The 25,602-nt window shown below is 43.6% G+C and overlaps 1 protein-coding gene across 2 annotated transcripts in view; it reads left to right on the forward strand.

The window, feature by feature from the left end:
* Positions 1-25,602, forward strand: part of heatr5b (HEAT repeat containing 5B) — a 78,105-nt gene that overhangs the window by 14,761 nt on the left and 37,742 nt on the right. For both annotated transcript variants that reach the window (XM_052090188.1, XM_052090189.1), the window contains exons 7-10: positions 16,521-16,675; positions 17,889-18,138; positions 18,687-18,842; positions 19,857-20,107. In XM_052090188.1, coding sequence (XP_051946148.1) covers positions 16,521-16,675; positions 17,889-18,138; positions 18,687-18,842; positions 19,857-20,107 — 812 coding nt within the window. The remainder of the gene's footprint in view (positions 1-16,520; positions 16,676-17,888; positions 18,139-18,686; positions 18,843-19,856; positions 20,108-25,602) is intronic.

Genomic DNA, 25,602 nt, shown 5'->3' on the forward strand with positions numbered 1-25,602 from the left:
TCCTCCATATCTGAGGAAAGGCCAGCAAACTTTTTTGACAACAGATGCTTTGCCAAAGGACTGCCTTTAGAAGTGGAACTTTTCAGGGAAGCCTAGGTAGCTCTGGGATTATTAATGCTGGCTACCACCCCTGGAATCACAAGTTCGAATCCTGGGTGTCACATGTGGACGGAAAGACCTTGTTGATGAGAGAGGTCAACAAAGAATGGCCAGACTGGTTCAAACTGGCAAAGTCTACGGTAACTCGGATAACGCTCTGTACTGTTGTGTTGTGAAGAATATAATCTCTGAATGCTGTTCTGAGACACGGGTTGGTGCTGTTTTGGCGGCACGAGGAGGACCTAAACAATATTAGGCAGGTGGTTTAAATGTTGTGGCTGATCAATGTATATTAGAAGATCAAGGAGTCCTCATGTTATGACCCCTTTAAACAAAAGTAAAAAAAAAAAAAAAAGTAAATAAACTTAACTCTAAATGTGTACTACAATATGAGCAAAATTTAATTTTCAGTTGTTGTTGGATGATCTTATTTAAATAATGTCTCTCATATGTGAATATGACAAATATACAGTATATATATATTTTTTATTGCAAATACCCACAATGCCTTGTGCATTTTTTCTTTGTCAAAGGGAACATGCTGTATGGGGGCATTTAAATAATTCTTAATAAATAGTTGTATCGTGAAGTAACAACATTTTTATAGAAATGTTTAACCTTGGTCAATAGTTATTTTCAGTTGTTTATTGAAGTTCATGGTAGTCCATAATGCATTAAACCATTGGTTCACCTATGGAACACCCCCCTTCTTCATCCACTTTGTTTTACCCCCCCCCAAATGAAAACACAACTCAATATTTGTGTTATATGCTTAATTTCCTCAATGCAACTTCAATGCATTGCATGCTTTTAAAGATTTGTTAATAAATGCAGCAGGCTGATGTGTCATGGATGTGAGATGGAGGGCTATATTTGGGGCCTATAAAAGGAAAAGGCAAAGACAGAAACTAATAATAAAAGTGGTAATGTTCATAGATTTTACATTTGCCTTTTTGAAATTATTAATGTATTAATTAACAGATAATGAGGCAGCATAAACACTAGATCAAATATAATCTAAACATTCATATAATGTTTATATTATATCACATATCATATTTATATCATACAGCATACAATTTAAATACCTGCTTTAGCTGAAACAGCATTTAAATGTAATTAAAACTTGCTTATTAGGAGTCATAGTTCAAATTTCAATACACTGAATCCTGGCTGGCAAGTTCGGAAACAGTCCCACTAGTAAAATATGTACATGTTTATATAAAATAGCATGTCAACTAAAGAAAACTGAATTACTTACTCAGCCGAAATTGATATCCTCAGCTGGATCAAGTCTCTCTTCAAAATACAAACTTTCATTGGACTCCAGCTCTTCTTCTAAGGAAAATGTTAACTCTTCCTTACTATCCAGGAGTTTCCTCACTTGTGTATCATTACAAACGCGCAGTAAAGTGAATTAATTGTGTTTACATCAAACTTCACTATCAGGGGTGTTCACCATTTTTGTTGATCGTCTCAGCACATTAGCGTATGAATGGCGTGCTCTGCTGGTGGGTGTGATCACATTAGTTATAATTAGATGAACTGGTAAAAATTGTACATTGCTTTGTTTCATACTGATTACATTGCAGGAGAATATTTGTTTTAAATTTGAATTGTTTTATGTAAAAGTAGACATTTTAAGCTTTCTTTAGACATATGTTTCATGTTTGTGTGATAAGTATTCCCCGGCGCGTCCGTTGACCCCAGAGGGTTAAACAATGTTAACAGTAACAGTTTGTATATATTGTATAGACATATATGAAAAACTTGCTGTAATTGTTGGAATTAACATTAACTGAGATGCAATAAGTTCTGTAAGAGTTGTTAATTGTTAGTTGATATTAGCTAATTCAGTTACCTGATATGAACAAAGACAACCTTATTGTAAAGTGGTACAGATCATTGTTGTGTTATAACTGATGAAAACTAAAATTACACTAAAACTAAATTAATAAAATGAAACTGAAATGGAAATGGAAAACTTCTCGGTTACCTACGTAACCTCGGTTCTCTCTAGATGAGGGAACGAGTATTGCGTAAGCTAGCTTACCCTACGGGAAAGATTCATCTTTTCTGAGATATTGAAGCCAAAAAATTATCCTTAATTTTGTATCATTTGTCAACGCAGTGCAGCAACTGCAGACCTTGAGCGGGCTAGCTAGCAAGCTCATTGGTTGCTCTGCGGCAACTGCTGCAGCCTATAGACGAACTTGCGTGAAATCGCGCCCAATGAGAGGCGCCCACACGCTCACTGTCCCAAAACCCGCCAGAATGGGCGTAGCTAGGGTGCATATAAGCGCAGTTCGTAGGCTGGAACCCTGGTTTTCATTGAATGAAGCGAAAATCGCTCGTGGCGCTGAAGCACGGCCAGCTACGCAATACTCGTTCCCTCATCTAGAGAGAACCGAGGTTACGTAGGTAACCGAGACATTCTCTTATGAGAGGTTCTCTCGTATTGCGTAAGCTAGCTTACGCTACGGGAACCCATTGTCAACGCCGTGCGTGCCAAGCATCCACTGCATGAGCCCCAGGGGGGTGGGGGGATCCGGGGGAGCCCTTGTGAGTGGGGAAATAATATTTGGCCGGCAAGAGTGCGGGTCAGTGTGTGTGTGATACATAAGCACATAGTGGGAAGGGAAAAACAGAGCGGCGGTGCCGGTCTGTGTGGAATGTGTCCCATTAGTGCAGCTCACCAGGGGAGCTGTGGCGTATTAAACCGCTTGTAGTTTTGCCTGCAGAGCGGGCACTTCCAGATTGTAAAATCTGACAAAGGTGGAGGGGGAAGCCTAGCCCGCTGCCACACATATGTCCTGAATGGAAATCCCGCTGGACCATTCCCACGAGGAGGCCATGCCTCTGGTGGAGTGAGCCCTAATGCCTAACGGGCATGGCAGGTCTTTCGACGCCGCGACGCGGCAGCAATAGCGTCCACTATCCATCTAGACAGTGTCTGTTTCGAGGTGGCGAGACCCTTGGTGCGCCCTCGAGCGAAACGAAAAGCTGCTCAGCGGCCTGAAAGAGGTGGAGCGCGCAGTATACAATCTCAGTGCTCTGACTGGGCAAAGGAGATTTGTGTCACGTTCGCTATCGGATGCTGGCAGAGCCGATAGGGAAATAATCTGTGCTCTGAAAGGAGTACCGATCACCTTGGGGACATAGCTGTGTCTAGGCTTTAAAATGACCTTGGAGTCACTTGGTCCAAACTCCATACACGCAGCGCTGACAGACAGCGCGTGAAGGTCTCCCACACGTTTAACTGATGGCAGGGCAGTCAGAAAAATGGTTTTGAGTGAAAGGTATTTCAAATCCACGGATTCAAGCGGTTCGAAAGGGGGGGCTTTCATAGCTTCGAGAACTACAGAAAGATCCCAGATAGGAACCGATGGGGGCGCGGGGTTCATCCTTCTAGCTCCCTGAGGAAGCCGGATGACCAGCTCGTTTTTCCCGTGACTGGCCGTGCAGGGGTTCGGCGAACGCCGCGACGGCCGCCACGCATACACTTTGAGCGTGGATGGGGATCTGCCCTTATCCAACAGCTCTTGTAAAAACACGAGCAGTGACGACACCCCACATGTCCGTGGGTCCAGGTCTCTGTCGGTGCACCATTTTGAAAACACTGACCATTTGGACGCATAGAGTCTTCTCGTGGAAGGGGCTCTAGCGTGTATGATAGTGTTCATTACTCCTTCTGGCAAAGCGACAGGTAGTCGCTTATCACCCACGCGTGCAGCCCAGCCTCTGGGTGGGGATGCCAGATCGTGTCACGAGCTTGAGAGAGGAGATCTCCTCTCACTGGGATGGGCCACGGGCTGTCAGTGACAGCTGCGTAAGCTCCGGGAACCATGTCTGATTCTCCCAGCGCAGGGCTATGAGGAGCACCGAGTGACGCTGCTTCCTGATCCTCTGCATTACCTGTGGCAATAGCGAGACGGGAGGGAAGGCGTAAAGCGGGCGGTTGGGCCAGTCCTGGGCCAGCTGCGTCCTCGCTTCGAGAAAAATACTGGGCAGTGAGAGTTCTCTTCTGACGCCGAAGAGGTCTATCTCTGCTCTGCCGAATATTCGCCATAATTTCTGGACTGTTTGAGCGTGCAGGGACCATTCCCCTAGGGGAACATTGTCTCTGGACAGTCTGTCTGGGCCGTTGTTCAGGTGGCCTGGCACGCAGCGCCACCCTCAGCGAGCGCAGGTGGCCCTGGGACCAACTTAGTATGCGTTTTGTCAGATGGAAGAGGTTCCTGGATCTGACACCGCCCTGACGGTTTAGATAGGATACCACAGATCTGTTGTCCGAACGGACCAGGACGTGGTGACCCTGAATGACCGTGAGGAAGCGCACGAGCGCGTACTCGACCGCTATCATTTCCAGACAATTTATGTGAAGGAGCTTTTCCTGAACTGACCATAGGCCGAAAACCGGCGAGCCCTCGCAGACCGCGCCCCAACCCGTGTTGGACGCGTCTGTCGAGATGACAGACGCGCGTGCCGTGTAGTTGCCACAGAGTCTAGTTCTATTCCAAGGAAGGAAATTGCCTGACTGGGCTGTAGTGAGCTCTTGGTCCAATTGACTGCAAGACCCAGACTGTTCAGATGACTGAGGAGAACTGTCCTGTGAGACAGAAGCTCCGTATGTGACTGTGCCAAAATCAGCCAATCGTCCAAATAGTTCAGAATTCGCAAGCCCTGACTCCGCAGGGGTGCGAGCGCCGCGATCCATGCACTTCGTGAAAGTACGGGTGCTAAGGACAGGCCGAACGGAAGGACGGTGTATTGATAAACCTGACCGCCGGCTGAATCTCAAGAATGGCCTGTGACGGGATTTATCTGAATCTGAAAATAGGCATCTTTCAGATCGAGAGAAATAAACCAGTCCCCTGGCGCACATGCGCGAGGAGTTTCCTGATTGTAAGCATTTTGAACGGCCTTTTGCAAGCACCTTGTTCAAAACCCTGAGATCTAATATTGGTCTGAGGCCGCCGTCTTTCTTGGGGACAAGAAAATAACGGCTGTAAAACCCCGACTCGCTCAGTGAAGGCGGCACTATCTCTATGGCCCTTTTGCACAGAAGGTTTGCTATTTCTGAACGAAGCATGCAGGCTGCTTCCGTGTTCACAGTAGTTTCGAGCCGCCCTGAAGCGGGAGGGCGGCGATCGAACTGTAGCAAATAGCCCTGTTTTATTGTGCTTAACATCCATTTGCATATCCCTGGGATAGCTTCCCACGCTTTGAAGCGTAACGCTAGAGGGTGAATGGCCGAGTCTCCCTGATTGCCGTACACAGCGGGCTGAACAGAATGTGTGAGCGCGCTTATTGTGCTCATGCATGACTGCTCGCAGACAGCAGGGACATGCTGTTCTATGAGTGACTTCCCGATTGAGATGAATGGGGAAAGAGTCACATCTGTTAAGTGATGCGTGAGCATAGTCACGGGCACGGGACTTACACTTAGAGAGGTGTTTGCTGGCCGTGTGACAGAGCGGGCAGAGAGGGGATGCGGGCACGGGCTCGTGGGCGCGTTTATTGACTCTAACACTCGAGCGGGCTGTGCCCGCTTTATGTGAGTGTGCTCTGATAGGAACACGGGAAGTGTAATGCTTGTGTGTAGGGGTGAACACTGGATTGTGGGCACATTTTCTACACATAAGACATGTTTGCTCTTTACAAGATCTTTTTGTGTCGCCGTGAAAACGGCGTTTGAGTGCAGGCAAGCGGGTAGTAACACCGGCTTGTTGGCTGCTCAATTCACCACTGTAGTAGCCTGAGAGAAGGGGACTGACAGGGGGCGAAGCTTTGACGGTGGTCCGGCCGCGGCGGGACTGAGCCCTCGTTTTTTCAACAAAACTAGGAGGACTTCGGTTGTTCAGGTTTCAGCACAATCTTAGGCTGAGGCCCGCGGGGGGGCGGCGGTCTGCGGCCTGCGGCGGCTGTCTGAGCGCGATCTGGGGCGGCCGGCCTGTCGACGCTGGGAAGTCTGGCTTTGTTGAGCTGGCCGGCTTCTTCGAGCGCTGTCCAAGCTTGCTTGATGCCCCTCGAACGGCGACACGGGTGCTGTGAAGATGCTCGTGCAGGAGGTTGGTTACGTGGGCGGCCTGCAGAGGAGCTAGCGCGGTGAGGCAGGAAGAGATTCGTGGCTTGGGTGGCTTTCTGGACTTCCGAAAAACAGTCAACAATGCCACTTACCGCGGAACCGAAGAGACCGGACGGAGAGAGCGGCGCGTTGAGGAACGTGGAGCACTCAGCTTCTCCCATGTCGGCTAGCGTTAGCCCCTCGAACGGCGACGCGGGCGCTGTGAAGATGCTCGTGCAGAAGGCTGGTTACGTGGGCGGCTTGCAGAGGAGCTAGCGCGGCGAGGCAGGAAGAGATTCGTGGCTTGGGTGGCTTTCTGGACTTCCGAAATACGGTCAACAATGCCACTTACCGCGGAAACGTAGAGACCGGACGGAGAGAGCGGCGCGTTGAGGAACGTGGAGGTCTCCGGCGCTGAGAGGGGTGCGGCATGAACCGCAGGTGCGAGGCATCTTTAAAAAGACGCTCGTGCTCTTTTGTGAAGTTCACTGAGGAACTAGTTTGCTTTAAAAAGGATACGTCGCCAGATGGCGTAGCTCGCAGGATGGCTGAAGGTGGCGGCGGCTGGCATCTTCTAGCGCTGTCCAAGCTTGCTTGATGCCCCTCGAACGGCGACGCGGGCACTGTGAAGATGCTCGTGCAGGAGGCTGGTTACGTGGGCGGCCTGCAGAGGAGCTAGCGCGGCGAGGCAGGAAGAGATTCGTGGCTTGGGTGGCTTTCTGGACTTCCGAAAAACGGTCAACAATGCCACTTACCGCGGAACCGAAGAGACCGGACGGAGAGAGCGGCGCGTTGAGGAACGTGGAGCACTCAGCTTCTCCCATGTCAGCTAGCGTTAGCCCCTCGAACGGCGACGCGGGCACTGTGAAGATGCTCGTGCAGGAGGCTGGTTACGTGGGCGGCCTGCAGAGGAGCTAGCGCGGCGAGGCAGGAAGAGATTCGTGGCTTGGGTGGCTTTCTGGACTTCCGAAAAACGGTCAACAATGCCACTTACCGCGGAACCGAAGAGACCGGACGGAGAGAGCGGCGCGTTGAGGAACGTGGAGCACTCAGCTTCTCCCATGTCGGCTAGCGTTAGCCACAGGTGTCTCTCGGTTATAGTCAGCGAGGCCATGCACTTCCCTAGGGCTTGAGCTGCAGCTTTGGTGGCGCAAAGGGCGAGGTCCGTCGCGCTCCTTAGATCTGTAACAGCCTCTGGGTGCCTGCCTTTCTCATCCCATTCCTGAAGAAGGTCCGCTTGGAAGATCTGCAAGACGGCCATGGAATGCAGAGCAGATGCGGCTTGGCCGGCGGCGGAATAGGCGCGGCCAACACAGGCGGAAGTAGTTCTGCAGGCCTTAGACGGGAGCACTGGCTTAGACCGCCATCTTGCGGAGGGCGGGCAAAGGTGTGCTGCTACCGAATCCTCGACCGGGGGGATGGAAGAGTAGCCCTTCTCGGCGGCGCTGGAGTTGGAGACGTGAGATCGAATCCTGGCCGAGAGAGGCGCGTTCCACGATTTAGAGAGCTCGGCGTGGAGTTCCGGCAGGAAGGAGCGCCCGGCCGCTGGCGCCGCGGTGACGGCTTTGAAGAAAGCAGCCGTTGAGTCTGTTGGGAGCCTGCTCAGGGGCGGTGACCACTCGAGCCCGAGGCGGTCGACGGCCTGTGTGAGGAGGCGTATCAGTTCCCTTCGACTCGGGCGCGGGTCCTGCTGGATTCCTGGGCCGATGAGGAGGCTTGTGACCACTCCTCGCTGTCCGAAGCCATGATGGAACAGCAGCCCTTGTCCTCCGCCTCGCTTCCGAGGTGGCAGCAGTGCGGCCGCCGGCGGCAACTGCGCTGGCCCGGGGCGGGGAGGGTGAACGCGATGCTCGAGGGAGAGGCTCCGGCGAGACAGTCGCTTCTAAACCCGGTTCCGGCAGCCTTTGGGCGCGGCGAAACAGAAGGCGGCGCGGCGGCTTCGGTCTTGAGCGCTTGGAGTCAAGCCCGCAGGGTCGACATCGGAAGCTCCTCGCAGAGGTCGCATCCGCCGTCAGCGAAGGCGAGCTCTGCATGCCCCAGTCCCAGGCAGAGAGCGCAGATGATGTGGCGGTCTCCGGCGCTGAGAGGGGTGCGGCATGAACCGCAGGTGCGAGGCATCTTTAAAAAGACGCTCATGCTCTTTTGTGAAGTTCACTGAGGAACTAGTTTGCTTTAAAAAGGATACGTCGCCGGATGGCGTAGCTCGCAGGATGGCTGAAGGTGGCGGCGGCCGGCTTCTTCGAGCGCTGTCCAAGCTTGCTTGATGCCCCTCGAACGGCGACGCTGTCTTGCAGTTTCAGAGATGCGAAGAGCTTCGCTGAAGAGATGAAAATCAGGGTTCCAGCCTCACGAACTGCGCTTATATGCACCCTAGCCACGCCCATTCTGGCGGGTTTTGGGACAGTGAGCGCGCGGGCGCCTCTCATTGGGCGCGAGTTCACGCAGGTTCGTCTATAGGCTGCAGCAGTTGCCGCAGAGCAACCAATGAGCTCGCTAGCTAGCCCGCTCAAGGTCTGCAGTTGCTGCACTGCGTTGACAAATGATACAAAATTAAGGATAATTTTTTGGCTTCAATATCTCAGAAAAGATGAATCTTTCCCGTAGCATAAGCTAGCTTACGCAATACGAGAGAACCTCTCGTAAGAGAACCAAAACACAGTAAAAATAAAAACTAGTGAAATTTTCAAAACTATAATAACCCAGATTAGAAAGCGTTTAAATTCACACATTGCCATCCTGAAAGAAATTAGCAAAAACTGTTTTTTTTTTTTTCACAGATCCACAGCCTCCTTTCCAAAAGGTTACCAGTTAGAACAAAATGAAAGAATGGTTAATAACGTTATTTTTAAAATGACAGTTCTTTGAACTATAAGGGGTGGGTGAAATACCAATTGCAGTGTTGCCAAATCTCCCAAGAGAAACAAGCAACCTGTTCTGGAAAAAACAAGCCCAAAATAAGCCACTTTCCTTACCAAAATAAGCAATTAATGTTTCCTGTGTGGTGGATTTATCGGCATAGAAATTAAAACGATGATGGTAGCCTGTGAAAGGAACAGTGGCATGCTCCTTCCCTCCGTAGTGCTAAGGTCTTCTACATGGGCAAGAGAGAACAAACCTCAAGCCCCCCTTGCTAGGGTTACAGCAAAACGTTTTTTCCATCACTCTGTAAAGACCTGGAGTATAATAGATCCTTATTATCCCTTTTCCATCATAAGGAAAAGGATGACTCGTTTGACATGAGTTACGACCCGTGTCGGAAGAGATCTTGGTCTCTGAGAAATGTGGTTGGCTGCAGCTTCCACTATTTCAACACGGTACTCCTACTATGGCTCCTACTTCACCTAGGTGGGAGGTTGGAATGGCTCGATCCAACCAATCTGCTGGCGAAGACATGCCCTGGAAATACTCTGTGATAGCTGAACATCAAATATCTCTCAAATTCACAGGAGGCGTTGGCTAAGGATTAATCAAGTAAATTGAGCAACTTGTTGCTCATTTTGCTTGAGTATATCATAAAAAAATGTTTCTTGGACCTGGATACTGACAATACCTTAGAAAATAGACGTGCTCTTGTGCCGAGTAATGATGACTGGCCAGAATTCATCATCACTGAAGCTGCTGCTCCAGATTCTCCAGTCATCAAGCTTTCCTTACAAATTTCACTATACAAAAAGGTAAACAGTAAAGGAAGTGAAAAAACTAAGATAGATTTTTGTGGAATGCTGTAAAAAGGCCAATGCTGAAAATCTACTACATGCCAGTAATGTTAGCTGGAGTTCAAAAAAGACATCTCCTCATCCAACTTTGAACTACAGAAAATAACTAATCCGAACTAGAGCATTGGATGATGTGGATGAAGAAGAAATAAAGCATGAGCTGAAGACCCAAGGAGTAATGAACGTCAAAAGAATAATAATCAATAGAGATGAGCGAACGATTAAAACTGGTACGTACATCCTTACTTTTAATAAACCACTATTCGAATTTGCATATTAAGTGTTCTAGTGGACTTATTTTTACCCAACCCTCTGTGGTGTTTCAACTGTCAAAAGTATGGCCATGGATCTAATGGCTGCAACAACAAACATACATGCTGTAACTGTGGGGAGCTAGGCCACGACAAAGGGAGCTGTGAAAACCATCAAAATGTTGTAATTGCTCAGGTGACCATTCAGCTGCTGCAAAACAGTGTCCACTGTGGATCAAAGAAAAGGAAATACAGAAGATCAGGTGTACTAAGAGAATCAGTTACCTCAGCTAACAATAGACTGCCAGACAGATATCACCTGGATGCATAAAGACAAACCCCAAACCGGTAACCATAGTAATATTCCCACAAAGATGAAGAACACAGGAACCCAGAGCAAATCTCTCCTAAATGACATTCCCTCATGTCAGAGCTCAATAACAGAAAACCAAAAGGCCAAACCAAAGTTCTTCACAATCAAAAGTATTTGACGAAACCTCAAATACAAAACAAATAAAAAATGAACACCATAGTAGAAGTCCATCCCCTAAAGGCAGAACCAAGAAAACTGTCCCTATCCTCCCTGATAGGTCATGGGAAATTCTATCATCCAATGGAACTGTCGTGGTATCAGGGCAAATTTTACGGAGCTGCAGTGTCTAACTGCAATTATTAACCCTTCAGCCATATGTCTTCAAGAAACACAATTACCACCAGACGGTACTCTCTCTTTTAAAACTTTTACACGTTTTAACACCTTCGGTCCTAATGACAAGTGGGCCTCCGGTGGTACAACCATTTTAATAAGAAAAGATGTGATCCATAGTCATATAAATATTAATAGCAACCTACAGGCAAAAGCATTACGACAGACTTTGCAGAAAACCATCACATTCTACATTCCTCCAAATTTAAACTTGACACACATTGACCTAGATCACCTTATTGCTCAGCTCCCATCTCCTTCTATACACATGGGCAATTTTAATAGTCATAAGGCTTTGTGGGGCAGTAATCACTGTAACACAAAAGGAAACCTTATGTCTTTTAAATAAAGGATCGAATACCTATTTATATCCAGGATATGGAACGTACTCTGCAATCGACCTAACAATTTGAATTATGTTTAGACCTATCATGGAAAGTTTGGCATGACCTCTGTGGAAGTTACATTTCCCAATCATTGTAACCGTCAAAGGCAGAGAGGAAAAAGAAACAAATGTACAAAGATGGCAAATTAAAAAAACTAATTGATATCAATTTCAAACACTCATGTCATGAGAGACTGACACGGTTTCCAGAAGACAGCCCAGATGCTATGCAGAATTTCACTGAAACGCTCATATCTATAGCTAATGATACAGTCACAAGAACATCTTTAAATATAAAACTTAGACTTCTTCCATGGTTTGATGATACATATAAGCAAGCTATAAAAGATAAGAAAAAAAAATTAAAGACTGTCCTTCAGACATCCATCAACTGAAAATCTTATCAAACTCAAGAAGAATTATAAATAAAGTAAAAAAGGAAAGCTGGAGAAGAAATACTCCATCATACAAAATATGGAAACTGATACAGAAAATGAAGGGAAAAAACAATGGTCCTCAAATACCCTCATCAAACAGAACGGCACACTCTTGACTTCAAAACAAGAAATTGCAAACATTGTTCGAACTTTTCTTGCTCAACAAAAAAAAAGAAAAGATAACTTCAGCTCCAGTAACACAGGGCCATTCAACCAACCTTTTTCTATGGGAGAACTGCAGCAAGCCAATAAAAAATCCTATGACACAGCTGTTGGACCTGATAAAATCCACTTTCACTTTTTAAAGTATCTACCCCACCTTTCTCTGAAAATGTCCCTTCGAATTTTTTGCTCCATCTGGATATCAGGAAATATCCCATCCGGCCTGGCAAGAAGCAGAAATAATCCCCATTCCAAAGCCAGGAAAAGACCATAACGACCCTATAAACTACCGCCCTGTAGCTTTAACCAGTTGTTTATGCAAAACAATGGAGAGGACTGTCAATAATCACCTGGTCTGGAAACTGGAATCATAAGTAACGCCTAATGTGGTTTCAGGAAATGTCGAAGCACTACAGATCACCTTATTTGTCTTGAAATCTATATTCCAGACACCTTTATTAGAAAAGAACACGTTGTATCTGTCTTCTTCGATTTGGAGAAAGCCTATGACACTACATGGAAACATGGCATTTTAAAGGATTTGTACCAAATGAATTTCAGAGGTCAACTGCCAATCTTCATTGAAAGTTATTTAAAGACTTTTTAGAGTTAAAATAGCAAACACCTTGACTAATCTACATAAACAAGGACCTCAAGGAAGTATCCTATCAGTAACCCTCTTCAGTATTAAAAATAAATAGCATCGCAAAAGTCATTGGTTCTGATGCCCTTTGTAGTTTATATGTAGATGATATCTCGCCCGTCCGGGAGAGAAAGCGGTAAGGGCGCTTGCACCTGAGCTAAATTATGTCTAACACCTGTCTCTAATTTCAGCGATCATGGGGAGAGCGGCATAAAGTTGGCCACAGAACCTCCGGTTAAAGAGAAGAGAAACATGCGCCAGTCTAGTGTTGGCATGATATGAGAGAGTCTGTTCATATAAAACTATTATGTTATTGTGAAGCTGTAAAGTACTGGAGATCATTAATTAAAGGCTCTACCTGTGAAACGAAGGAACCAGTTTCCTGTGTTCTCCTTACCCTCCTGGCCTTAAGTTTGTTACAGTTGGGTACCTGGACACTCAAGCAGACAGAGCTGCCAGAGAAGCACTGTCTACCGAACCAGTAAAATACCCTATACCTTCCACAGATCTGAAACCAGCTCTGAATGTGTACATCAAAAACAAATGGCATTCAGAGTGGGATCAGTCTTTAAACAACAAAATACGTGAAACAAATCTTGTTGTTGGAACAAGATATGTGTTCCCTTTTAATAATCGCTGGGATCAAGTCATTTACACACGATAGGACATGCAAGACTCACACACCGATTTTCACTGTCAGGAGAAAATTCAACAAAGTGCTCATCTTGTCAGAACCCACTATCTATTAAACATCTTTTACTGGACTGTCATACTTCTACACATCTGAGGAACCTGTATTATTCAGTTGATACTTTCAAAAAGGTTTTTAATCAAGTGAATCCAAATGTAATTTTAAGGTTTTTAGGAACAATTAATCTTAAACACCTTATTTTACTCTATTTTAAATAATTAAACCTGGCTCCTGCCATGAATATATCCATAGAAGCTGGCATGGTGTAAAAAATGAAAGAAAGAAAGAAAGGAAACAACTGAGAAATGTACTTTTTACCTCTAATAAAGTTTTCCTTGTATCTGGATTAGCAGTGCATGTACAGTGAGGAAAATAAGTATTTGAACACCCTGCTATTTTGCAAGTTCTCCCACTTGGAAATCATGGAGGGGTCTGAAATTGTCACCGTATGTGCATGTCCAATGTGAGAGACATAATCTAAAAAAAAAAATCCAGAAATCACAATGTATGATTTTTTAACTATTTATTTGTATGATACAGCTGCAAATAAGTATTTGAACACCTGAGAAAATCAATGTTAATATTTGGTACAGTAGCCTTTGTTTGCGATTACAGAGGTCAAATGTTTCCTGTAGTTTTTCACCAGGTTTGCACACACTGCAGGAGGGATTTTGGCCCACTCCTCCACACAGATCTTCTCTAGATCAGTCAGGTTTCTGGGCTGTCGCTGAGAAACACGGAGTTTGAGCTCCCTCCAAAGATTCTCTATTGGGTTTAGGTCTGGAGACTGGCTAGGCCACGCCAGAACCTTGATATGCTTCTTACAGAGCCACTTCTTGGTTATCCTGGCTGTGTGCTTCGGGTCATTGTCATGTTGGAAGACCCAGCCTCGACCCATCTTCAATGCTCTAACTGAGGGAAGGAGGTTGTTCCCCAAAATCTCGCAATACATGGCCCCGGTCATCCTCTCCTTAATACAGTGCAGTCGCCCTGTCTCATGTGCAGAAAAACACCCCCAAAGCATGATGCTACCACCCCCATGCTTCACAGTAGGGATGGTGTTCTTGGGATGGTACTCATCATTCTTCTTCCTCAAAACACGGTTAGTGGAATTATGACCAAAAAGTTCTATTTTGGTCTCATCTGACCACATGACTTTCTCCCATGACTCCTCTGGATCATCCAAATGGTCATTGGCAAACTTAAGACGGGCCTTACATGTGCTGGTTTAAGCAGGGGAACCTTCCGTGCCATGCATGATTTCAAACCGTGACGTCTTAGTGTATTACCAACAGTAACCTTGGAAACTGTGGTCCCAGCTCTTTTCAGGTCATTGACCAGCTCCTCCCGTGTAGTTCTGGGCTGATTTCTCACCTTTCTTAGGATCATTGAGACCCCATGAGGTGAGATCTTGCATGGAGCCCCAGTCCGAGGGAGATTGACAGTCATGTTTAGATTCTTCCATTTTCTAATGATTGCTCCAACAGTGGACCTTTTTTCACCAAGCTGCTTGGCAATTTCCCCGTAGCCCTTTCCAGCCTTGTGGAGGTGTACAATTTTGTCTCTAGTGTCTATGGACAGCTCTTTGGTTTTGGCCATGTTAGTAGTTGGATTCTTACTGATTGTATGGGGTGGACAGGTGTCTTTATGCAGCTAACGACCTCAAACAGGTGCATCTAATTTAGGATAATAAATGGAGTGGAGGTGGACATTTTAAAGGCAGACTAACAGGTTTTTGAGGGTCAGAATTCTAGCTGATAGACAGGTGTTCAAATACTTGTTTGCAGCTGTATCATACAAATAAATAGTTAAAAAATCATACATTGTGATTTCTGGATTTTTTTTTTTAGATTATGTCTCTCACAGTGGACATGCACATACGGTGACAATTTCAGACCCCTCCATGATTTCCAAGTGGGAGAACTTGCAAAATAGCAGGGTGTTCAAATACTTATTTTCCTCACTGTATATGTAGTAATTATACATAGTTCTACAGGTGTTTGTTCACAGAACGCTACATCCACAACGGGCAATTAGGCAAAGAAATTTGTGACGCAGCAGTTTTCTTTAGGATCAAAGAACATTTTTCATTATTTTAGGCAACATGAAGTGATGTAGTTCCAAACATTTACTGTGATAAATATTTTGGCCTTTAGTTTCATGAATAAATTATCGGAACAAAAATGATCCAGTTATAACCAGTTATCAGCATTTAAAAATAATGTTTTAACTCCGGAACAATTGAAAATCACTTTGTTCCGGTTACATTCTGCTAAAACGTTTGTTCGTTTTCGTTCATTGAACCGTTTTTAGTCCCTGGCTGTAACAATTACAGAAACTATGATTGGTTGGCAAAAATGTTGGATATTTATGTTTGTTCTGTATTTTTAAGTTTATACTACATTACATTACATTGATATGACCGTTTGAAATGTATGTAAGAGGAGTGAATTACACATTTCTATGTTAACTATACCATTATTTTAAAATGAACCCACACCTCCCCATTCTTGTACAAAAAGTCACCTTAAATAAATAAGAATGAGAGATAAAACGAGAGTTAAATACAAAACCAATAAATGTTGTAAATGAGTAAAACAAGAGACAAGTCCTATAGACACATTCAAATCCCATGATGGAGACCAATTTACAGGCTCTCCATTACAATGACACACTTCAGCTTTTGTGCCATTTCTGGTTTCAAGCACTTTCCTTTCCGAGATAAAATGAAGAAGAGCTTGTTAATAAAAAGCTGTGTACTCCATGATGTGGAACTGACCCTCTGCTGAAGTCCCACTCACTTTACTTCCTGTTACTGAAGCCGTCAGACTTTCATACTGGCATCTGTTCTAAGTGATTGCGATCATTTTGAATTTGACCTTTGAAACTAAATTTATACTGTATCTAGTATATAGTCAATAAAATGGTTTCCCGTATCCAATTGAAGGCTAAATCCAAAATAAATCTGTTTCAGAATCAAAGCAAACACTGTTCAACAAATTTTTTTTATTAAATTGACAAGTAAATGTAATAATATTTTTTGGTCGAATTGTTTAATTGCAATGGACGTGATGGGTCTGTATTATTGTGCATATCAGTAGAAACCAAAAAGGATCTTTCATAATTTTTTCTGAGGCTTTTCAATTACTGTCCATAAAAGTGTGTATATCGTGACTTATTGTTATCGACAAATATCAATGTTTGCTCCTATCGCCCACCCCTAGTAGGCATTTATTAATAGTATAATACTTTTTCCGAAGCAACGGTTATGACAATGTTTTCTGGTGCCAGTATTCTGTACTAGCTGTGTTCAGCCCTCACGTGGAGTGATGTACAGCTGATATGAGTGATCTGATGTTTCAGTGATGCGTCAGAACGTGAAGCGGGCGACTCTAGAGGAAGTTCTGGAGCTGATGGCCACTGGGTTCCTGCGCGGAGGTTCTGGTTTCCTGAAGAGCGGAGGAGAGATGCTGAAGGGGGTGTCAGTGAGTCGAGAGGTGCGGGTCGGTGTAACTCAGGTAAGACTGAAACGCAGTGACTGTAGGGGTACATTTTCTGTGCAGTTAAAGTCATGGCTGGATAAGATACCTTGTGATGCTTTCTCAAATTCTGTCATATGCAATTCAGCATTGATGAACAAAATTGAAAATGGCAGGTTAAAATTAATTTGGTCATCAGAGTTGATGTGGGCAGTGCTCCAAAATATGGTATGGTGTGGTAGTATCACGGGTGACCTGAAAGTGAGTACAAGCAGGAGGTCATTTCCTGATCCCATTCCCCCTGTTCACCCCCTCCACGTTCCAGTGTAATAAAATTGAAACAGGACTTTCAAATGAGAAAGCATGGTTAAGCCTAACTTGATTTTCTCCATGTGGATTACCCATCCACAGTCTCTTTGTGAAAGGTGTTTGGAGGAAGGGGTTGAAAAATAAGGGCTGGTAACATCAGGCGAAAAGGAAAGTTATTTCAGAGCGGAGTGAGTTATTACATTTGGATGAAAGAATACAAAAACAAACATCTTTTTCTTTGGAATAATGTGCATTATTCACAAGACCTGCAATGTGTATTAAGAAAATAAAAGATTTCATGTTGACATATTTTATTTGAAATGACATATGCAGGACATTACAGATATGTGCAATGCGGTGTGAAAAATCATTCACAATAAATGGGCATATTTCTGCGACCTGACCAGCCAAAAAAACTGTACGTCATTTACTCTGTCATTTTCAACACTATGCTGAAGACAACCGGAGGGACAATTTCCACTGTAGTGCTATATTGACTGTTAAAATATTGACTTAAAACAATACATCAGTTTTACATTAACAGGCTAAAAAATACAATTTGCATAAGAAATAAATGAGTAATGCATCGTTTGGAACTGAGAAACACACAGTCAAGAGGCAGTAAGCAGCCCGGCCGGACTGGAGTGAGGTTCCATATTGTAGAGCACATCTAAACCTGTTCAACGGGAATCACAGAGATGGCACGCAACAGCGAAAGCCGCTGGGGTAGCGTACTGTATGTTGATGGAAGAATGATCAAGTTGTAATAATTATCAATAATTCACTCCTCTATACATACTGTATAGAGCGCTGCAATTTGTGCAGCAGAAACGCTGCCAGTGTAAAAGCACATGCGTTGTTTGCTTATAAAGTTGCCCTGATGAATCAAGAAACCGTTGCGGTGTAACTCAATTGATGTTTATCTCTGTCTCTCTCCATGTAGGCGTATGTTGTGTTCGTCACCACACTGGGAGGTCAGTGGTTGGAGCGTAATTTCGCTGTGTTTTTATCTCATTTGCTGGAGCTGGTGGCTCACCCGCGCGCCACACAGACTCACGTCGAGGCAGTGTACTCGCGCCGCTGCGTGTCCTTCGCCTTGCGGGCAACTCTGGGCGGTCTGCTGGGAGAGAAAGCTCAGATCGCTGCTGCAAAGGAAATCTGCCTGGCCATCAGCAAACAGATGAGAGCTGTGGGTAAGATGGACATACGACTATATGAAAGCAGATAATCATAGTTCATAATCAAACATATTGACTCATGCGTCTTACTAATGGCATCGGTGTAAAGTTATAGCCAATTTTACAACTTTGTTGCCATGACGATGTAATGTAAATGAATTTTAATATGACTGTAAAAATGAGTTAAAGAACTTTACAGTTCAAATAATACACAAGTTTTAACAGAACAATGAATGTAAGTGCTTATATAAAAATTATAAGCTTTTCTGCCTTTAAACCCTCCAAAATGTGACCCCATTGACTTCTACTACAAGTGTCTCACTGGAACCCAGATTTTTGCTTTTTTTTTTTTTTTTTAAATGAGCTGAACATTTTCTTTGTAGTCATCATCACTTATGCCACAAATGCTGTTAATTGAGCTTAACTTGCTTTGAATCCGGAACAATCCTTTAAATAAAGCAGGACATTAAATGACTGCTGACCAGTGGAGGTGTAATTTCACTGGCACAGGGGTGGGTCAGTCTGTGGCACAGTGGTTTAAGTGTCTCTCATGTCCTTCACAGAGGCTGTTGTGAATGACCCCAGTGGTGAGAATCGGACCGGTGCTGCTGATGTGTCGGCCAGTCAGCATGTGATGGTGTGTGCGCTTAAAGAGCTGGGCAGTCTGGTACAAAGTCTGAGCGCTACAGCCTCTCCTCTCATCCAGGAAGCATCTATCGGTACCAAACACTCACAGAACAACACAACCAAACTATAATGAACTACATATAACAACACATGACCACAAATATAAACTCCACACAAAACCATACATAATATTCATTTGAGACCGTACATAATCACATACACACACACACACACACACACACACACACACACACACACACACACACACACACACACACACACACAGGTGTTTCTTTTCTTTTGTTTTTTTACTTTCATGTCTTCGAGGTGGATTCCTTTTTATGTAGTTTATATTGTATTCGCCTTCTCTCAGATCAAGACTTTCAGTGTTAATCTATGAAAATACTAATTATTATGTGTTCAAAACTATGATCATCTAAACCATGAGTGAAATAAACATGAAAATCAAACCACCATATAAAACTATTTTGCCCCTTATAAGTTTTTTTGTTTTTGTTTTTTCAAAAGGAAATGTGCTGTAGGAGTGTAAAAGTGATCAAATATGAGACAAGCGATGTTTGAAGAAAAAAAGAAGAGGATTTTATTGGCCGTAATTCAGATCAGGATGTAATTTTGCCAAATTAAGCAAAAAGTTTGGATATATTCTTTGATTGTGTGCATTTAGGAAGCATCAAATGTTAAGCTTTGAAATTAGTCTTGGCAAAACAAAGGAGTTGGCCATTTTTTTCATTTCAAAACCGTTAAAAATATCATTTTCCTCTGCGTAATTTTCAGCACAGAATTCTATACAGAATGTGAGATGTGCTGGAAATGACATTGTGGTGTGAATTTTCATGACTTTGAGGGAAAAATTGCATAAATCTCCTGTGATCCGTGTACTGAAAATATTTTAAATCCAGTGTTAAAAGTGCCTGAAGTTTAGAAAATGTCAATGCATGCAAACTAAAATTCCAGAGACAACCTCCCTCATGAACATGATTTTGAGTTGCTTTGATCAAGAGCACAACGCTGACTGGGCGACTAAACCTGCACTCAAACTGACATCACTGGAACCTAGCTGACTCTCTGAACGTCTATATTGACAGGTCTTTTAGAGACGGTGACATCAGTGTTGTTGCACCCGAGCATGGCGGCGCGTCTGGCTGCGGCGTGGTGTCTGCGCAGTGTCGCTGTGGCTTTACCTTACCAGCTCACTCCTCTGCTGGAACGCTGCACTGAATGCATCAACAACCTGAAGAACTCACCGGAGGCCGTGAGCGGATACAGCTTTGCTATGGCGGCTCTGCTGGGAGGAGTCCATCAGTGTCCGCTGGGTATCCCTCATTCAAAGGGCAAGGTCAGACTTTCTGCCTTTACACAGGGCTACACTTTATAAATTGGGACAACTGAAACATCAAATGAGGTTGTCCGATTGGACAACTAAACCCATCTTTTCACTTTAAACATGGCACTGAAGAAGTGTGCCGACATGCAGCCTAAATGTATTTAGATGGGGCATGTACAGGAATCACAAGCAAGGGAAACTGGGTAATGTGCGTGCGGATGCCGATTGCTGATTCTGCACTGTGAGGTGTGTGCACCGTTTATCATGCCGGATCGAACGCTTCAATCATAAATAATAAAAGCCTGCTTTGATCCTATTTCCTTTAGTTCACGTCCGGATCAATTACAACATACACAATGCTTCAGTTTGACTTTATTTTCACATTTTCTCTATTCCAAATATAAAGTTAATGTAATGTGAGATGACACAACTCCTAAAAGGTCTTGCTAGACCCAAAGGCTTAACCAGACAACTTAGTAATGCCCTGTGAGTGTTGTAGGACAGAATTATTCCAAAAATGTATTCATTACACTGAATTGAATTGGAGAAAGTCTTTTATGTCAATGGTGGAAAAGTCAGTCTCATTGAGTCAACATCATTTTAGTTGGATTAGGTCAAATTAATGTACTCTATTTGTTTTAACTCCCCTTCATTAGGTCGTCAAACTCAATTTACCAAGGTTTATTTGATTAATTTTCCTATGTTGGACCAACTTAAAGGTGCACTAAGTTTTTGCTGATTAAAAAAGTTTTACACAAAGCATTTTTTAGAAATATGTTGAAAATGAGATGAAGACTCCAGTCATATAAGAAACCCTATAAAAACAATTCGATTTTACATTGAGCAGGTCGCCCGCTCATGGGCGCTGCCATGTTGACAACACGTGATACGGTGTCAGGCAATGTCATCAGTGGTACCAGTGATGGTATGGTATTGATAAACAGGAGTGTGATCAACCAGACATTTCAAACAGAATGAGTAAAATGTCCAAACAAGAGGTCCCTGCTGGAGTGATGAAACAAACAGCTACGGCCTGCAGCTCTCTCAGCGCAGATCACGGATAAGCAGCGCAACATAAAATGCCAAGCACAAAGCTGTGTTCAGCCAGCCGAGAGCTCACAAGTTGCGAATATCTGGTCACAGTCCGGCGTGCAACAAAGCATGAAAATGCGTTAGGATTGGATAGAAGAGGGGGGCCTGTTTAGCTCAGCAAGTATTGATGCTGATTACCACAACTAGAGTCACGAGTTTGAATCCAGGGCGTGCTGAGTGACTCTAGCCAGGTCTCCTAAGCAACCAAATTGGCCTGGTTGCTAGGGAGGGTAGAGTCACATGGGGTAACCTCCTCGTGGTCGTGATTAGTGGTTCTCGCTCTCAGTGGGGCGTGGCCTCAACATGCAGTGAGTCTCCGCGGTGTCATGCACAACGAGTCACGTGATAAGATGCGCGGATTGCCGATTTCAGTGGCGGAGGCAACTGAAAATTGTCCTCCGCCACCCGGATTGAGGTGAGTAACCGCACCACCACGAGGACCTAGTAAGTAGCGGGAATTGGGCATTCCAAATTGCGAGAAAATGGGGATAAAATAAAAAAAAGGATTGGATAGAAGAATGTCCATTATAGGGATGTGTGTAATATGAGACGGGTAAAAACACAGATTAAAAGTAACAAAACCGCAAACTAATTCTGGGGCCGATAGAACGAGTAAGAGAGCTAAATCCTTCCTAAAATCTTACTCCCCTTTAATTTATGCCAGGTGAGCAAGTGTAAGGACAGTGAATCTTCTGCACTGTCAATTTAATAGAAGCTGCTAATAGAGCTAACAGCACTAAAATCAAGGATCACTTGAAACTGAAAGTCCATCCTCAACCTAAGCACAAGCGCCATTCTTCACCACAACGGTAACCCTTAGAACTCCAACATAACAGACACTCTTTTTAAATACCAGTGTAACAAACATCTCTTCCCATTCTCATCTTGCTCAAAAATGCATTAAAGGAATATTCCGGGTTCAGTACAAGTTCAGCTCAATCAGCAGCATTTGTGGCATAATGTTGATTACCACAAAAACTAATTTTGACTCGTTCCTCCTTTTCTTTAAAAAACAAAAGCAAAAATCTGGCTTCCAGTGAGACACTTAAACTGGAAGTGAATGGGGTCAATTTTTGGAGGGTTTTACAGGTAGAAATATGAATCTTATTATTTTATAAAAGCATTTACATGAATTCTTCTGTTATAACTTGTGTATTATTTGAACTGTAAAGTTCTTTAAATTGTCATTTTTAGTCATTTTAGAGTTTGCTGACATTACATCTTTGTCATAAATTCCTTGTGTGAACGTGCCAATAATTAGATAATTATATAATAATAATTGGCAATAATACAAATTCTGATTCTGATGGTAATGAAGTTGTAAAATTGGCTATGACTTCACACTGATGCGGTTAGTAAGTGATGTTATGACAGTAAAATCATGGTAACATGCATATTGTTTGTCTTGTGGCTAGACTTTTGAAAATGTGAGTATTTTAACGATTAAAAATTTGCCCCATTCACTACCATTATAAGTGTCTCACTGTAACACCGATTTGGGCTTTTTTTTTTGTTTTTAAGAAAAGGAGGCGCAAGTCAAAATAAATTTTTGTGCTTATCAATATTATACCACAAACAGTGGCGACTCCTGAAAAAAATTCTCAGGGGAGGCAATTTTTCTGATAATGATTAAGGTAACCCATTCAATGGGTACAGATTTCCCCTCTAGCTACATAAGTTACAGGTGGAAAGCTATGTAAGAAATTAGCATCCAGGAACCTTCATAAGCAAAAATGACATGGCTCCGCAATTAATTATTCCACTTATTCATTACTTACATTAATTCAATGTTGTGTGATGTAAAATAGCTAAACAGTACACATTTGTAAAAAGATATGTCCAGCAACAACATAAAGACGGGGGCAGCATATAAGTCAATACCAGAAGCATTTATTGACTGATCTCAATAGTATTGGCTTATAAAAGCAAAATAAGTTATCACAGTACAAATAATCAAGGATGTTCTTTCACATTCCTCAACACTGCTTAAACAATCTGCATTTCCATAAACAATGAAATATCAGCTTAAAATACAAGTAGACAAATTGTTGAGAGAAGTGGATCTTTAGAACTACATTTTCTGGAATGTAAGATATCACCAAAGTGCTACTTAATAAAAGCAAAGTAACATTGTCCTAAATAAGTGAATGAACAAGTGAGGCTTGACCTGGTGTGGTCTGTGCATCTTGGCTTTACACATTGAAAACCAAACCAGAATGATGAGGTGCTGCCAAGTTTAAAGAAAGAATTCTGATATACACATTAATTACTTGGGCCTCATGGCTGAATTAGAAATATGTGCACCAGAGTATAATTCACAACAAGCGAGCAGGAGCTTTTGATAGAGGCTACTGAAAATATTGATGCAAGTTATTGGTAATAAGCAATTTGTATAGACTTCCATATTCTGCCCTCTTGTATAGATTTGTGAAAATGAATATGAACAGTGAAGACATTTTGCCTGAAAACAGCATTTGAAAATAATTTCTAGAAATGTAAACAAAGCTATTTGTATGGCTTTGTAAAAATGAACAACCATATTCTGGCCAATTGTATAGATTTGTAAAAATGAACATGAACAGATTTCTTTTTTTTTAAATTTTTTTTTGAATTAATGAAAAATAACTATTTAAAACAACATCAACTGTGAACTGATTTGGTGTGTGTGTGTGTGTGTGTGTGTGTGTGTGTGTTAGAGAGAGAGAAACTGTGCTCTTCTCTCTTTCAATGCAGCAAAGCGGTCAATGACTTTCTCATTGAAATCAGGCATGTTGAGGACTAGTTCCCTCTCCATGGAAAGCATGGCCAGTGCATTCAGGTTCCTGGCCCATTGAATTTCGCAGGAATGTCTTAACTCATGTCAAAGTTGAGAAAATTCTCTCAGCTTCAGATGTCTTAACTCATGTCAAAGTTGAGAAACATCTCTCAGCTTCAGCTGTTGTCACAGTCTCAGAGAATGTCTCCTGGAGGTTGGAGCTCATGAGAACCTGGTACAGTGCCAGTGCACCACAGCAGCCCGAATGATATTGTTTGATCTTGCCTGGTCAAATTAACCCAATGAACCCGTTCTGATGGCTTCAAAACATTGTATGAGGTCGTCTCGATTCTCATAGACCGTGTTCACGACTCTGCTGTTGAAGTTCCACTATGTGGATGAAGCTCTGGGCAGTCTTCGTGTAACAGTCTGGTCAAGAATGCTGGTCCGTTTGGGTGACCGGGAAAAAAAAGTTGCAATTCCTCTCAGATCGGAAAAGAAAATAATCACTTATTTGATGCGAGAAGTAGCTTGGTGCATGAACAAATTCAGCTGATGCGCATAGCAATGCACATAATGGGCATTCTTGAAATGCTCACGCACCTTTTGCTGCACACCACCCTTCTCTCCCCTCATCATACTGGCTCTATCGTAAGCTTGCGCAATGAGTTTGACTTTCTCGTCATCTGCAAAAAAAAACGTTCAGTCTTTCCAAAAACACACTGGCAATTGAGATTGAGGTTGATTCCGAGATGGGAAGAAACTCAAAGCGTTCCTGCACGTTATAGTTGCTATCGATGTACCTCAGCATCGAAGATGTACCTCAGCATGTAGAAACGTCAACTTCACCTCCTCCACAATATGTTCCAGGAGTGGTGGTGGTGTAGTGGTCTAAGCACATAACTGGGAATCTGGTTATCAGAAGGACGCTGCTTCAAGCCCCACAACCATCACCATTGCGTCCTTGAGCAAGGCACTTAACTCCAGGTTGCTCCAGGGAGATTGTCCCTGTAATAAGGGCTCTGTAAGTCGCTTTGGATAAAAGCGTCTGCCAAATGCATAAATGTAAATGTTCCCTCATGACTGCTAGCATACACTCCAGTAGCTCGTTTTGAATTGTCTTTGATGTGCCCTTGAAAACTTCAGCATTTTTAAGATGCTCATCAAACACCTCGTCTAACTGTGCCACAAAGTTGACCAGTCCAAGAAAAATTCTAGGGTTGGTGCAGCCCTCATTTTCATCTTTGCCTCGCAAAGCTAACTCAAACACTTCACACACTGGATTAGCCGGTTGAGGATGTGGCGGTTCTTGCTAACCTCATCATTGTGGCGATGGACAGCTAGCCTGTATCCCTCATCCAGTTGCGTGGCAATGTTCACTCTCCCCAAAGCAGACAATCTCAAACAGCTATCCATGTGGGTCTTTGACAGCTCATGTTTCTTTATCTTTTCTGAAAGATGGTGCATGTCTGTTACACCAGTCGCTGTCCAAACAGTGCTGTCTGCCGTGCCGCCTTCAGGGTGAAAGAGTAGGCAGGGGTAGCAGAAGACTGCATTGGCTACGTCGCAGCCTGCTAGCCAGGTCTTTTGTTCGTACCAATTTTTTGAAAATCCTCGGGTGTAGGACTTTCCCCCTAATTTCACCTGTTGAATGATTAAA

The sequence above is a fragment of the Xyrauchen texanus genome, chromosome 24, assembly GCF_025860055.1.
Source record: "Xyrauchen texanus isolate HMW12.3.18 chromosome 24, RBS_HiC_50CHRs, whole genome shotgun sequence".
NCBI lineage: Eukaryota > Metazoa > Chordata > Actinopteri > Cypriniformes > Catostomidae > Xyrauchen > Xyrauchen texanus.